This window comes from Muscardinus avellanarius (genome assembly GCF_963383645.1).
Source record: "Muscardinus avellanarius genome assembly, chromosome: 21".
NCBI lineage: Eukaryota > Metazoa > Chordata > Mammalia > Rodentia > Gliridae > Muscardinus > Muscardinus avellanarius.
The window spans coordinates 10,893,781-10,910,009 of record NC_137807.1 but is presented as its reverse complement, the minus strand read 5'-3'; the positions used below and the strand labels follow the sequence as shown (position 1 = coordinate 10,910,009).

At 48.7% G+C, this 16,229-nt stretch overlaps 1 protein-coding gene across 1 annotated transcript in view; it reads right to left on the bottom strand.

Annotated features, from left to right (window-relative positions):
• Nucleotides 1-16,229, bottom strand: part of RNFT2 (ring finger protein, transmembrane 2) — a gene marked incomplete at both ends in the record, with an annotated part of 79,469 nt that overhangs the window by 43,819 nt on the left and 19,421 nt on the right. Inside the window, one exon of the mRNA XM_080717438.1 lies at nucleotides 12,817-12,970. Within this exon, the coding sequence (XP_080573564.1) occupies nucleotides 12,817-12,970 (154 nt within the window). The remainder of the gene's footprint in view (nucleotides 1-12,816; nucleotides 12,971-16,229) is intronic.

Sequence of the window (16,229 nt, the reverse complement as noted above, 5' to 3'; positions counted from 1 at the left end):
GACCTAATCAAGGGCTGTCTTTAATTTTTAATTTTTTAAAATGGTACTAGAGATGGAATCCGGGGGGCATTTTACCTCTGAGCTATACCCCCAGCCTTATTTCATTATTTATTATTATTATTATTATTATTATTATTATTATTATTATTGTGTGTGTGGGTCTGGGGATGGAACCCAGGGGCATTTGACCTCCGAGCTACAGCCCCTGCCCTATTTTTTATTCTTTATTTTGAAACCGGGTCTCACTGAGTTGCAGAGGCCTCACTAAGTAGCTGAGGCTGTCCGCGAACCGCGATCCTCCAGATCTCAGCCTCCCGAATGCTGGGATTACAAGCATGCGCCACCACGCCCGGCTATTTTATTATTTTTTTTGAAGCAGGGTCTCACTAAGTTGCTGGGGGCCTCACTATGTTGCCGAGGCTGGCCTTGAACCTGTGATCCTCCTAGCTCAGCCTCCCTAGTACTGAGAGGTGCGCACCACCACACCTAGCTAATGGGTATCATTCAAGTTGCTTAGTTAATGGGCACTTGTAGGTAGCCATTGAAAATGAGTATGAGGGGCGGGGGCTTATTATGACCCCATCTTATGGATGAGGCACTTGGCTAAGGTCACAGAGCTGAGAGTGGTGAAGGGAGCCCCAGGCAGGCTTTGGACGCTAGCAGTCTGGCTCCGGGGTTCAGGCTTTTAACATTATGCTGTGCTTTCTATCCACTTAACTGGAACCATCTCCAGGACAAATGAAATAAGTAAATAAAAAGAAAGGAGGGGTTGTATGGAGATCAATCCTGTTTGGATAAGGCTAATTGAGTAGGAAGAGTGTATGTGTAATTGCTTCTCTTTTGTTTTTATTTATATGGTACCAGGGATTGAACCCAGGGGCATTCTACCTCTGAGCTACACTCCCAGCCCTGTTTTATTCTTTTATCTTGAACCGGGTCTCACTGAGTTGCAGAGGGCCTCACTAAGTTGCTGAGCCTCGAACCTATGATCTTCCTGTAATCCTGGGATTACAAGTGGGCACGACCACACCCCCGGCCAGCCCTTTTTATTCTGAAACAGGGTCACACTAACTTGCAGAGGGTCTGGCTAAGTTGCTGATGCTGGCCTTGAACCTACAATCCCCCCCCCCCCCAGCATCCCAAGGACTGAAACTGCAGGAGTGCGCCACCACGCCCATTTTTATTGCTATCTTAGCCATTCCTAGTTACTCAGAATCTAGCATTGTCCCCATAACTGTAACTGAGCAGGTGGCCCTGCAACAGGGCAGCTGCTTTGTAGGCAGAGGCAGGCCTGGTTTTACCCCCTTCTGGGCAGTTAAGGTGAGGCTGTTAATTTGGCCTCATCTATGGTACATTCCCTGGGAGGAAAGAGAAACACACGGGCCTCTGGTCCCTGTGCACAGGAGTCACATTCTAGTAGGAGAGGGGAGACGGGAATAAAGATGAAGTAATTCAGTACAGAACAGGTACCAGCATGCACTAGGAAGGATATAAAACCCTTCGAATAAGGCAGGCTGGAGAAAGCCGCCCTCAACGCGGTGGTCAGGGCGGAGCTCTTGGAGGAGGATGACAGGGAGCTGAGCACATTGGCTCATGCCTGCGATCGCAGCTGCTTGGGAGGCTGAGGCAGGAGGACTGCAAATTTGAAGTTGGTCTTGGTGCAAGTTTGAGGCCGGTCTTGGCAAATGAGCGAAACCCTGTCTCATCATATAATTTGGAAAAGGAGCGGAGATGTACCTTAGAGGTAGAACGCTCGCAGGTTCAATCCCTGGTAGCAAAAAACAAAAGGGAAAAGATACTTTTGATGCTGGGAAGGAGACAGCCCTGCAACACAGGGCACGGTGCCAGGCGGAGGCACGGCAGCGGTGCCCGCAAAGGAAGATGCTGGGTGTGCGTGGTGGGGGGGGGCAGCGCAAAGCCACCGGCGTGGGTGCTCCCGCTGAGCGAAGCCAAGATGCACGAGTTACAAGAAGGCCAACTGGACTGATGGACGGGACAAGGGGCACCTCAAGACAGCCAGCCGGCTGGCTGGCCAGGGTGATGGTGGGGGCTGAGGTCAATGACCAGTGTCTCCTTTTTTTTTTTTTTTTTGGTGGTACTGGGGTTCCTGGAAGCCCTTCTACCTCTGGGTTACACTCCCAGACCTATTTTTTTTTTACATTTTTATTTGGAAACAAGGTCTCCTAAGCCAGCACACATGGCTGCGAACCTGCGCAATCCTCCTGTCTCTGCCTCCCAAGCGCGGGGATTACAAGCGTGCGCCACCACGCCCGGCCCAGTGTCTCCTTTCTGTTTTCTTTTTGGTGCTAGGGATCGCACCCAGGGGCATTCTACCTCTGAGCTATACAGCCCTACCCTCAGCCCTTGTAATTTATGGTTTGGAACCGGGATTTTGCTAGGTTGCTGCGAGAGTCTTGCTAATCTGCTGAGGCTGTCCTTGAACCTTTGATGCTCCTGTCTCAGCCTCCCAAGTACTGGGATTACAATCCTGTGCCACCACGCCCAGCTAGAGCCTCCCTTTTTAACCCAACCTAGCCGCCCAGCATGGCTCTCCCGGGAGGCCCAGGTGTTAGGGTGCCCAGTAGCTCTTCCAGTGCTGGGAGGCACCTGGGAATTGGCGTGGGCAGAGGATGATTAAGAAAAGGAGGAAAATGAAGAGATTCCCAGAGTCCCCGGGCAAGGTGGTTCAGTCAGCTGCACATCAAGGCTGTCACACACCCAAATACCAAAACCTTTCCAATATAATCATTATGATATTGAGAGCCAGCCCACTCTCTCAGCAGACAGCGTGGAGGCCCAGGCAGGAGCAGCTGTGCTGTGAGCCATTAGGGGGGTCCCTGACAGATGTGCCCCCCCAGCCCCACCCCAGCTGCCGACGAAGATCTGTCCCTTTCTTCCTCCCAGACAAGGATTAATGAGGATTCTCGAGAGCGCTCAGACAGGCGAGGAGAGGCTGTGGACCTTCTCTCAGCCGGCAATTTATCTTGGGGGGGGGACCATTCACATCGCTTTTTACAGCTGGATCACGCGCTGACCTGGCACATTAATCTCTCCGAATAAAGTAATAATAATCAGAAAAAGGGAGCTGGAGGGTTGCCAGGGAGGTATTAATTATTGTCACCCACACCTTGGCAGTGCGGGGAAGGGGTGTCAGGGCCCATCCCGCCCCTCCTCTCCAGCAGCACCCAAATGAGAAGGAGGTAAGGTCTCTCTGGCATGGACATGGGGAGTTTTATATAGATGGAGGGTGGGGATTTGGCTTCTAAATCAACTCTTAGGAAATCCTCTAACAGATTCAGGTCCCTCGCGGGGGAAGGAGTAGGGTGGAAAAAACTCAGGGCAAAGGCTCTGGGCGTGGGCGGCCTGAATTCGAATCCAGACTTAGCCACTCCCAGGCTGCGTGACCTCGGTTACTTCCTGCTTGTTTTTTTTTTTTTTCCTGGTGAGAATATAAAATGTTTCAGCCTCCCTGAGAAACAGTTTGGTTGTGCCTCAAGGGGTTAACCACAAAATTACCATATGGCCCAGAAATTTCACATCTAGGTATTTTGCCCAGAAAAGTTTTGTTTAAATAGATGCTTGTTGGCAAATCTTGTTTTAGCCAGGTACGGTAGCACACGCCCATACTTCTTTACTAGACGCCCACCCCTATATTTATTTATTTATTTTATTTATTTATTTTGGTGGTACTGGGGTTCCTGGAAACCTTTCTACCTCCGGGCTACATTCCCAGACCTATTTTATGTACCAGTATTGGGAATGGCCTAGGAAAATTTGAGAAAGCTATGATTATTAGTATGTTTCAAAAATTGGGTGAGGGGCAAATCTGTGCAAGGACTTGGTTTCTGCCTAAAAGCAGGCAACTATTCCAATGTAAATTAACCTAGCTAAAGGTGATTAACAAGTCTGTAGGAGAGGAGAACTAGGCCTTTATCTAAAGACAGATCTACGTGATGAGCTAGGTAGGGTGGAGCAGGGTTTGACCTTGCCCTCCATGAAAGGAGACACCCTGCCACACCTTGCTGGGGGAGGTACCTTACAGGGACATTCACTACTTCAGAACTGTGTAAACAAGATGGAGGTCATGGGTGTAAAAATTCCTTTGATGTATTCATTTCGAGTCACCCCCCCATGCCATTTTGGCATGGGGCTGTATTTCTTTCTGTATTTCTATCTTTCTAATAAATGTCTTTAAATCTTCAGCAACTGCCCAAGCTATGCATATTTATTCTTAGGACAAGAATCTGCGGTAATTTTCTGGTTTTGGTCGTTTTTGGCTTTTGATATGGGTTGGGGGAAAGTGTGTCCGTGACCCTCGCAGGGGTCCCTGAAGAACAGTTTCCTCAAACCATATTCTCCCAATCTGTAACATTTTATATTTTTATTTGGAAACAGGGTCTCTTATGCCATTGAGGCTGGCTTAGAACCTGCTGGATCCTCCTGTCTCCGCCTCCCAAACACGGGGATTACAAGTGTGCACCACTAAGCCCAGCAATTTTTATTTTTTGAAACAAGGTCTCACTAAGTTGCAGAGGGCCTCACTTGGGAGGCTGAGACAGGAGGATTGCGGGTCAAAGCCTGCCTCAGCAATTTAGCAAGGATTGCAGGTTCAAAGCTTGCCTGAGCAACTTGGCGAGGCCTTGTTTCCAAATTAAAAAAAATATATAGAGAGCAGGGGCGGAGGTACATCAGAGGTTGAATGCCCCTGGGTTCAATCCTTAATACAACAACAACAACAAAGATATAAAAAAAAAGATGTTTGCATCTTAAAGGTGCATGGCAGAACTATTTTCAATAGCTAAAAAGTGAAAAAGCCCAAAAGCCCATCATCTGCTTACAGAGTCTCAGCAATCCAGGGGCAGAGGCAGGAGGATGGCAGTTTCCAGGCCGGCCTAGGCAACTCAGTGAGACCCAGCAGCACAGCAAAAAGTATAAAGGGCAAGGCGTGGTGGCGCACGCTTGTCATCCCCATGCTTGGGAGGCGGAGACAGGAGGATCGCGCAGGTTCGAAGCCAGCCGTGCACGCTGGCTTAGGAGACCCTGTTTCCAAAAATAAAAAATAGGTCTGAGTGTAACCCGGAGGTAGAAGGGCTTCCAGGAACCCCAGTACCACCAAAATAATAAATAAATAAGTAAATAAACCTTCCACATCGGATTGCAAGTTCCTGGATGGTGGACGCCATCTTTTAAAAGCAGAACAAAGCTGGGCATGGTGGCTCACGCTTGTAATCCCTGCGCTTGGGAGGCAGAGACAGGAGGATCGTGCAGGTTCGAAGCCAGCCGTGCGCGCTGGCTTAAGAGACCCTGTTTCCAAATAAAAATGTAAAAATAGGTCTGGGAGTGTAGCCCTGAGGTAGAAGAAAGGCTTCCAGGAACCCCAGTACCACCAAAAAAAAAAAAAAAAAAAAGATTCGACACTAGCCTCAGCAACTTAGCAGGACTCTCAGGATCATAGGGAGGCCCCGTTTCAGAACAAAAAATAACAAAGGATTGGGGGTGTAGCTCAGAGGTAGAACGCCCCGGACTCCCCCAGTACCAAAACAATAGGAAGGTAGAAAGGGCTGGAGGTGTAGTTCAGTGGTTCTGCACTCCAGGGTTTGATCCCTGGTACTGCCCCTTCCAAAAAAAGAAAAAGGAAAAGAAAAGTAAAAAAGCTGGGTGTGGTGGTGCATGCTTGTAATCCCAGTACTTGGGAGGCTGAGACAGGATGCTCAGCTACTTAGTGAGGCGAGGCCCTCTGCAACTTAGTGAGGCCTTGTTTCAAAAAATAAAAATAAAAAAATAGGGCTGGGGGTATAGCGCGGAGGTAGAATGCCCCTTGGTCCCATGCCCAGTACTGCAAAATAAATAAATAAATAAATAAATAAATAAATAAATAAATAAAAAAAAAACAAAGATCCTGAAAAGGCAGATATATGAAGAGAAAGGAAGATGAAAAAAGGGTTTTCAGGGCTGGTGGTCGGGGGCTTGGGGTGTGTCTGCTCAGTGAAGACTAGATTTCTTCTGGGCGATGAAAATGTTCTGAACTAAATACAAGTGTTAGTTGCCCAACACTGACAATGTGCTAAATGCCACAGAACAGCATACTCTACAATGGTTAATGAATAATTTTATTATACATGATTTTTACATTGGAAAAAAAAAAAAAACGAAAGAAAGCCTGGTGTGGTGGTGCACACCTGTAATCCCAGTACTTGGGAGGCTGAGATAGGAGGATCAGAGGTTCGAGGCCAGCCTCAGCAATTAGGGATTTTTCTCAGCTACCAAGTAAAACCCTGTTTCAAAAAGCAATAAAGGGATTGGGGTGTGGCTTAGAGGGAGAATGCCCCTGGCTTTTATCCCCAGTACCAAAAAAGAAAAGAAAAAGAAAAAGCCCAAGACAGCAGCCCTTGCCTTAAACGAGGACTTGGCCCACACCAGCCGCCCCTGCGGCTATCTATCAAATTGCCACCCCAGCATTTGAGATTTCTGCCAATTACTTAACTTGGTCTCCTCTCGGCAAGGAGGGATATCGGCAGCATCTGTCCTCTGGGGATCGATCAGATTCAATGAGACAATGCCTCAGTACGCTGAAAATGCCAGGGAGACAGGGCTTTTGTTCACGGAGGTATCCCTGGCATCTTCATCAGGGCCTGGCCCATTGCTGGCATTCAGCAAGTATTTCCTGAACAAATGTCATTGCTTAACACACTGCCTGACTCCTGGTGACTGCTCAGCAGTGTTCAGCCGTGCTAATTACTATTAGTCTGGCTGCCAGATCTCTTTGAGAATCCCTTTGTGGTCTTTGCTAGCACAGAAAAGTGACAACTATTTTACTTGTAGATTTCTGGTGTCATGACAGACTTCTTTGGACACCTACCATAGACAAGAGATTTGAGTTAGGCTGGGAATGGAATCCAGGCTCTCACTGTTGCTATAAGAGGAGGTGGCAGAAGTTTGTACAGCTGGATAGGTACCCATGCATGGATGTCAATCCATCCACACATCCATCTAATGATCTACTATCTACCCACCCATCCCCACCCACCCATAAACCCTTTCATCCATGCACCCATCCATGCACCCACTCATCCCTCATCCATCCATGCATCTATGGTCTATCTATCCACCCACCCACTCACACATATCCCCATCTTTCCATCCATCCATCCATCAATCCCCCATCCATCCATCCATCCATCCATCCATCCATCCATCTATCCTCCTATCCATTCATATATCCATGTGCCCATCCATTCACCCACCCAGCATCCATCTATCCATCCACCCACCTGCCTATCATCTTATGCATCTATCCATCCAACTATCTACCCACCCATCCCACCAACTTATCCACCCATCCATCCATCCATCGACCCATATATCCATCCACTCACCCATCCCTCATTCATCCATGCATCTATGTGTCTATCCATCCACCCACTACTCACACATACCCCCATCTACCCATCTGCTCATATATCCATCCATCCATCCATCCATCCATCCATTAATCATCCATTTATCCATCCACCCATCTATTCTCCTATCCATCCATGTATCCATTTACCCATCTATCTACCAACCCACCATCCATCCAACCATCCATCCACTCACTCAGTAGTCCCCATCCGACCCCTACCCCAGGCAGCCATCCATATGCCCTCACCTGAATATCAACCCACACATCCACCTGCTTTCCCTCCTATGTACTCATTCATCTACCCACTCTTGTACAACAAACAGTCCCGAAAAGAGAGCAGATGTTGGTGACCCATCAACAAATGAACAGAATGCATTTCCTTCCAGAGATGGAGGGGTTTCGATGGGGAGGAGGCAAAGAGAAGCCATGGGAAGGACAATGAGATTAGCTGTTCTTTAAAAAAAGACTGCAGCCGGGCGTGGTGGCGCACGCTTGTAATCCCCGCGCTTGGGAGGCTGAGACAGGAGGATCGCGCGGGTTCAAAGCCAGCCTCAGCTACTGAGTGAGGCTCTCGGCAACTTAGTGAGACCCTGTTTCCAAATAAAATATAAGTCTGGGAGTATAGCCCGGAGGTAGAAAGCCCCTAGGTTCCATCCCCAGTACTACCAAATAAATAAATAAATAAATAAATAAACAAACTGCTCTGGCTGCAAGGAAAAGAAAGAGAAGGTCACAGAGGACAGAAAGAGAAGGCTACTCTGGTCTTGCGGCAGCACAGACTAAGGTGGTGGTGACGGAGATGCGGCAGGGGGCTGGACATTTACGAGTCGTTTAGGAAGGAAAGTGGACAGAACTTGGTTGCTGAGGAGAGGAAATAAAGAAGGAAGAGGAAGAATCCAGGGTTCCTGCCAGGCTGTGGCCTTGAGCATAGAGCCAGTGAGGGGCCACACTCTAAGATCTAGAATGGAGAGAAAAGGCCCAGGCTTAAGGAGAGGCCCTGAGTTCATCCTTGGAACTCTGTCTGCTGCACACCATTTCCTTGTCTGCTTAGACCTTGGCCTGCTGAGACAGCCTCCCTCAGGCAGCCACATTTCAGACTACCCGAACACCGGCTTCCTTAGTGCCAGCTGATTGGATGGGAAGTAATCATGTGACTGGTATGCAGCCTCTTCATTGGCTAGCTGCTGTGTTACAAATGGCTGGTACAAAAGAGGAATTGGATGGACAGACCTCTCTCCCAGGAGCCTGAGTTGGAAAATTCCATGAGGATAGGGCATGTGCTGGTAGATGTGACAGATGAGAGCCCATGGGCTGTGGCTGTAGCCAGGGCGTCACCTTGGAGGCTGTGGTCCCTCTGGTTTTGTGTTCTAGAATCTAGGTCTACTGATAGGAGTGAATTTGTACAATACTCTGCTCCTTTCTGTAACTGGATGCTCCCTCTCTTCTTGCTACAGCTGAGGGACTCAGAGCTTAGACTCATGGGTGACTGCTTACTGACTTGACTCAGCACTTCAGTTTCTGGCTGTGTGGCTTTGAGCAAGTCACTGAAACACTCTGAGCATATAATGGTTTGGATTCAGAATGCCCCTCAGACATGTTAGAGGTGGAGCTTGGTTGCTAAGGAGGGGGTCTTGGGTTGTGGCTTTGGGGACTATATAAGGTCACTTCTCTTCTTATTCTCCCTCTTGCTTCCAGTCTCCATGATGTGAGAGCACAACCCTTGCTCTCTCCCTCTCTCTCCTTCCCATCACCATGTTCTGAGTTCCACAGACCCAGCCTGACATGGACTGAAACTGTGAAATCTCCAGAACTGTGAGCAAATCGGTCTTTCTTCGTCTAAGCTGTGTGGTCAGGTTTTCTGGGTTAGAGCAGTAAGAATGTTGACTGAGACAGCTTATGTACTTGGTGGGCCCAGTTCACACAGCGATGCTGATGATGGCTCAGAGGGTTAATGTATGCAAAGTACTTAGGTCAGCAACCAGCATGTGCTAAATGCTTTGCAAGTGTCTGCTACTACAATTCTTCCTGACTCTAAATAGAACAAGCAAAAAATGGCCATTGTTGACAAGTGTCAGTACTAGCCACCACATGCTGGCTGGAGGAGCTGCCTATAATGGGATCCACTGTTTAGGATTAATCTCCACATCTGAACAAGGGATGAATGGTAGTAATAACAGTGCCTTCTCATGGGGATATTTTACAGTCAATGAGTATAAAGCCCTTAGAATGATGCCAACCTGTAATTACCTAGAACAGGGGAAGCCAGGTATAATGGTTTGAATTTATATGTCTCCCATGATCTCACAGAGAGTAGGCAACCAGGCTGGAGGAGGGGCTCAGTTGCTGAGGAGAGGTCCCAGGGGTGTGGCCTTGGACTTATATATGGTATCTCCTCCCCTTGTTTGCGCCTTCTTGCTTCCAGCCTCTATGATGTGAGCACAGAGCCTTTTTCTTCCCCCTCTCTGCTTCCCACCGACATGCCCTGTGCGCCACAGACCCGGCCTGATCTGGACTAAGCCTCTGAAATCTCCAGAACTGTGAGCAAATAAATCTTCTTTTCCCTAAGTTGTGTGGTCAGTTGTTTTGGACTAAAGCAGTGAGAATGTTGACCAAAACACCAGGTGTGGTGGGAGCAATAATGGCCCCCTCCAAGAGGCCCACATCCCATTCCCTGGAACCTGTGAATATGTCACCTGGCATGGCAAAGGGGACTTTGTTAATAAGATGAAGAACCTTGAGATGGGGAGATGATCTTGGATGATCCAGGTGGGTCCAGGGTCATGGCAGCATCCTTAGAAGATGAAGGCAGGAGGGCCAGAGTCAGAGAAGGAGATGTGGCAATGGAAGAGAGGTCAGAGAAAAAGAAGGCAAGAACCCAACCTGCCATCTCTGACAACAGATGCAGGAAGGCACATAGCCCTGCAGCCATGTTAACTTTTGCCTGATAAACCCCATGTTGTACCTCTGACCTCCAGGGCTATGAGAAAATTAATTCATGTTGCTTCAAGCCACCAAGTTTGTAATAATTTGACACAGCAACTTTAGGAGACAAAAATAGGCCAGGGGAATTAATACCTCTACCTCTCTCTCTTCCTGGACTTGCCACTAGCTGAACTTATTCGGAAGCTGCTGAGGACAGGACCCCAATGACTGAATATGTACAGTTCAGTCTTCTGGGCAGATAGAGGGTGAGAAAGATGGACGGTAGATCTGGAGAGAAACTGGAAGACATCCTGCTATAAAATAATTATCCCCATGTTACAGATGAGGCAGCAGAGGCCCAGAGAGCCCATGTGACTCAGCCAACATTGTCCAGGTAGTCTGTGCAGAGCTAGCAGTCACGAAGAGTAAATACCAGCAGCTTAGGTAGAGCATCCTTGATCCCCAAAGTCCACAGTCCGAAATGCTCCCGAATCCAAACTTTTTGACCTCTGACATGACCATACAAGTAGAAAATTCACACGTGACTTCATGTAATAATCACAGTCAAATGCAGGTATGCTATAAATACTGTTTAAAGTCCCCTTCAAGCTATGAGTATATGGCATATGGAAAAATGAATTTTTTGTATAACTAGGGTCCAATCCCTAATATAGCTCACTAGGTATAATAATTTGGATTTAGGATGTCCCCTTAGCCCTCACAAAAACTGGGCAGCAGGGATGTGTGCCTGAGCTCAGCAAACCCAGCCTGACATGGACTGAACCCTGAAACCTCCAACAACTGTGAGCAAATAAATCTTCCTTCCGCTTAGTTGCATGGTCAGTTGTTTTGAATTATGGCAGCAAGAATGATGACTGAGACAGTAGGTATATACAAATCTGAAAAAACTTCTGGTCAAGGATTTCGGGGAAGGGATACTTCGCTTGTACTGTGAATTATTCATTGAGCAATTTGCTCTGCACTAGGCTTGGGACAAAGTACTTTATACTTTCCTACAAGCAAGAGTTCTTAAGAGGTTAGCACTTGGAAGGAAGGAAGAATCATTACCATCAGTTGACAGACAAGAAACCTAGGACTCATCTCCCCAAAGTCATATAGTTAAGAGAGATGTAGAGCCAGGACCTGGTGTGTCTGATGCCAAAGTCTACATACATAAACACAGCCAGGTTGATTCCTGGTGTTAATTGCATTGTGCCTATTGGTGCGTGGCATGAGCTCAGTAGGCAAATGGTAATGGTTATGATGGTCTTAGGAAAGCAAGAGGAGGCAGCTCAGGACTCCTTTAGGTCTCCTGCTTCCTCTCTTGACTTTTTTCCCTGTGTCTCTCATCTCTAAGCCACTTTTGACTTCTTGGCACAGCCTTTGGGCGCCAGAGTGGTGGCTTCATCTAAGAGAACCTAAACAACTTAAGAATTTTGGCTCAACCAGATCAATACATGTACAGAGAAGAAAGAAATTGGCTCAGAGATGACCCTGGCTAATGGGCGGGGTCAACTGTCACTCAACACGGATGATGGTCAATTACAATCCAGGTCTCGGCCAAGCAACGCCTGGTGCTGGGAGCAGATTTTGACCTTTCTGAACTTGAAAGGCAGTTGTAGCTAGTTGATTTTTTACTGGAGATTGAACTCATGGGTGTTCTACCTCTTGGTCACAACCCGCAGTTATTTTTCATCTTTTATTTTGAAACAGAGTCTTATGAAGCTGCTGAGGTCTCTCTAAGTTGCTGAGTCTAGCCTGGAATCTGTGATCATCCTGTCTCAGCCTCCCAAATACTGAGATTACAAGCACGCGCCACCATGCCCAGCGAAACCAGGAATTATAGGTCTGTACTACCAAGCCCAGAAAAAGGCAGCTCTTTTTACAGAATGGAAATCAGGGGGCTTCAGATATTCTTTAGTCTGTCTGTTTCTGTCCAGAGAATCTTACAGAGAAACTGGCAGCCACTATCTCCTATAGGTGACATTTTGTCCTGGGCCTGCTCAGTCCTCTGAATGTTATTCCCCAAGATCTCTTTATTACAACAACTGCCTGCAGGCTTATAGCACACTGCAAAGCATTACAGCGACCACCACCTCTCCGGCGTCTGTGGTAGGCATCATTAATCGAGTGCCGAGACCTTTCCTTCTGAGCCTCAATCTCCTTTACTCTCTGGAAGCCACAGAGTCAAACCCTATGGAGGCCATCCTTCCCATCCTTCCCTGGAAGAAGCAAGAGCCATGGCGGGTCAATTTGCTTTATACCTCCCTCAGGTGAAATGCAGTTGAAACCTCACTGAGGGAAGTTTTGTGCAGAGTAACTTAGCGTACTTGGTGCATGGCATGAGATCAGTAGGCAAATGGTAACGGTTATGATGGTCTTAGGAAAGCAAGAGGAGGCGGTTCTGCTCTCCCCCATCCCTTCCTCCTCTGGAAGGTGCCCAGCATCCCCTGCGTGGCTGAGGCGACCCGGTGGCTGCGGCCAGTGCCTACCTTGGACTTGACGGCCAGGATGATCTTGGGTAGGGCCACGATGAGGCACTTGAGGGCGATGGTGATGTACTTGAGCACGAAGTCTGCGATCCCCACGATCCAGAGGAGGTCAAAAAAGTCCAGTGTCTCCAGGCTGGGCTTCAGGAATATCAGGCTGGGGGAGGATTCAGAGACCGAGATGTTCATTTGGGGCCAGGCCCTCAGTGGCTCCTACTCACACGGGAGCCCGGTAAACTTCACCTACAGAGAGAGCACTGGCCTTGTTCCTGCTTCTGCTATAAGTCTGCTGTGTGACCTCAGGTGGGTCTCTACTTGTCTGAGCCTTAGTTCCCTTGAGGCTTGATGAAGAGATTGGCCTGGAGCATCGTTACGGTCTCCTCCGGCTTTATGGGTTCACAACAGTGTTTACAAAGGTGGCAAAGGGAAAGCAGGCCAAGACTGCCAAGGAGGGAGAGGGATTGTTATGCCAGGCATCCTGCTGGGCGCTCTGCTCTGCGAGTCTCATTAAGTCCTCCCAGTGGGCCCTGGAGTGAGAATTGCTTATCTCTACTCCAAAAATGAGGACTGGCGGGGTGTGGTGGCGCACGATTGTGATCCCAGCATTCGTTCAGGAGGCTGAGACAGGAGGATCACAGTTCACGGACAGCTTCAGCTACTTAGTGAGGCCCTTTGAAACTGGGTGAGACCATTTCAAAATAAAGAACAAAAAATAGGGATGGGGCTGTAGCTCGGTAGCTTAGAGGTAAAATGCCCAAATACCGCCAAAAACAAAAACACAAATACGAGGACTGTAGCTGGGAGATAGAAGTTGCCCAAGGTCCCTGGTAGTGCATGCCTGCAATCAGTACATGGAAGTCTGAGACAGGGGGTGGGGGTACAGTTTCAAGGTCAGCCTCAACAGCTTACTGAGACTCTCAGCAACTTAGTGGGACCCTGTTTCCAAAAAAATAGTAAAAAATAAAAAGCACTTGGGGTGTAAACTAAAGGTAGAACCCTCTGAGTTCAATCCCAGTACCACCATCACCACCACCAACAAACAAAGTCCGTAGCTATACAATGGTTTAAGGGCATCTGTCTCAGGCAGACCTGAATTTGAATTCAGACGCCTCCAATTGTTGGATCTTGTAAGCCTCAGTGTTCTCACAGTAACCTGGGGACCATCCCCTCGCTCCTATGGTTATAGACAGAAAACACAAATGTCCTACAGCCACCGCCGTGCTGCTGGGGGAAGGGCAATTGTAACTCTCTGCAGTGGGCACTTTTATCCACCCCATTTTGCTAAAGGGGAAACTGAGTCACAGAAAGGTTAAAGTAACCGGCGTGAGGTCCTACAAACGTTAAGGGGCAGAGCGGACCTCACCACACTTCCTGCTCCCCGGAGCCCTCCACGCACTTGCTCCCTGGCCTGTGTGCACCCACGCACCTGTCCAAGACCAGGTAACCTCGCACGCAGGTCCGGCACTTACCTTGAGAGACACACGGGGAGCAGTTTCCAAACTGGTATTGGTCCCTGGACCACACTGAGTAGCACCGCTCCCTGATGCTTCAAGGATGCTGGTGTTCTTTGTAATAATTGTAAGATATATATCGTGGTTTCCTTACGTCGTGCTAGGCTGGAGCTCTATGTACTTTACATATTTTGGGGGGGAGTACTGGGGACTGAACCCCGTGGCATTCTTCCATTGAGGTATACCTCCATCTCTATTTTATTTACTTATTTTTGGTGGTACTGGGGTTCCTGGAAGCCTTCTACTTCCGGGCTACTCTCCCAGATCTATTTTATATTTTTTTATTTTTGGAAACAGGGTCTCTTAAGCCAGTGCCGCTGGCTTCGAACCTGAGCAAGCCTCCCGTCTCTGCCTCCCAAGCGCGGGGATTACAAGCGTGCGCCACCACGCCCAGCTATCTTATTTTTTGCAGAAGTAGGGATTGAGCCAAGGGACATTCTACCTCTGAGCTCCACCCCCAGCCCTATTTCTTACTCTTTATTTTGAAACAGGTTCTCACTAAGTTGTAGAGGGTCTCACTAAGTAACTGAGGCTGGCCATGAACCTGCGATCCTCCTATCTCAGCCTCCCAAGTACTGAGATTACAAGTGTGCACTGAAGGGGGGTCGGTGCAGGAAAGACCCAAGGCCAGCTGTCGGAGATGAGCAAGCAAGCAAGCAAAAGCTTTATTAAGACAGCCCAGCTCCCTTTTATATCAGGCAGCTGGGAGGAGGGGGCTTCCGCTCATAGCAGAAGATCGCACAAAGTACGGGGCATTTACTGATTGGATGGTTCATACCCCAGTGAGTGTGTTATCAGGGGACTGGTTGTTGGGCATCCTGTGGCCCCTTTGGCTGGCTATGAGGTAATCAGCACAATCCAGAAGAGAAGCCGGAGAGGTGCCATCTTTGGCATGACGGGGCTGCTTCTCCTAACGTGCACCACCAGGCCTGGCTCTCTATTTTATTTTGAGTCAGGGTCTCACTAAGTTGCTGAGGCTGGCCTCTGGCAACCCTCCTGTCTGGGCCTCCCAAGTATTGGCATGACAGGTGTGCGCCACCAGGCCTGGCTTACTTGACATATCCAAAGACTTCAGAAGCAGGTGGTAAGATTGTTCCATTTGGAGCTTGGACACTGGGACACGAGGAGGTGGAGTCACCTGCTCCTCATGGTCTTGGGTAGCACGTGGAGCGGGGATTGGAAGAGGCCGGGATTAGAGGCTCTGTACAGAGGCCAGAACGAGTCCTCTGTCTTCTCTCAGGCAGGGAACGGTGCACCCGGCACAGAGTAGGTCAGCAATACTCTGCTGGGCTGGCAGAAAGGTGTGCAATGAGGCCTCTTTATTCACGCACCCTAGGAATAGATCGGTCTGGTTTTTTTTTTTTTTTTTTTTACTGTCCTTTTGAAGCAGCTGGAGTGTGGGCGATCTGTCCTGGCCTGCTCACAGAGCCCTCCATGTCCTGTCCGTATCCCAGCCTGCTTCCCGGGAGTCCTGGCCTCCAGGTGCCGGTGGCCAACCATGCTGCCACCCAGGAAGGGCTGTGTGCCCTGAGCTGGCCTCTCCTACCCCGCTCTTGACCCTTCCCAGGGTCTTCCAAGCACACGTGTCATCCCAGTACTTGGGAGGATGAGATAGGAGGATTGCGGGTTTGAGGCCAGCCTCAGCTACTTAGTGATAGTGAGGTCCTCTGCAGCTCAGTGAAACTGTTTCAAAATAGGGTTGGGGGTGTAGCTCAGAGGTAGAATGTCCCTGGGTTCCAATCCCCAGTACCACACACACAAAAAATTAAATTAAAATAAATAAATCAAGATCTGCCTCGCACTCTCCATTTGGTCTCAAAGAAGCCAGCTGGTGCTCAGTCCCCCCGCAGGAATTTTCGCCCACCGACTCGGTGCTTTTTCTGTTTTTGCTTTGGGGGGAATGGG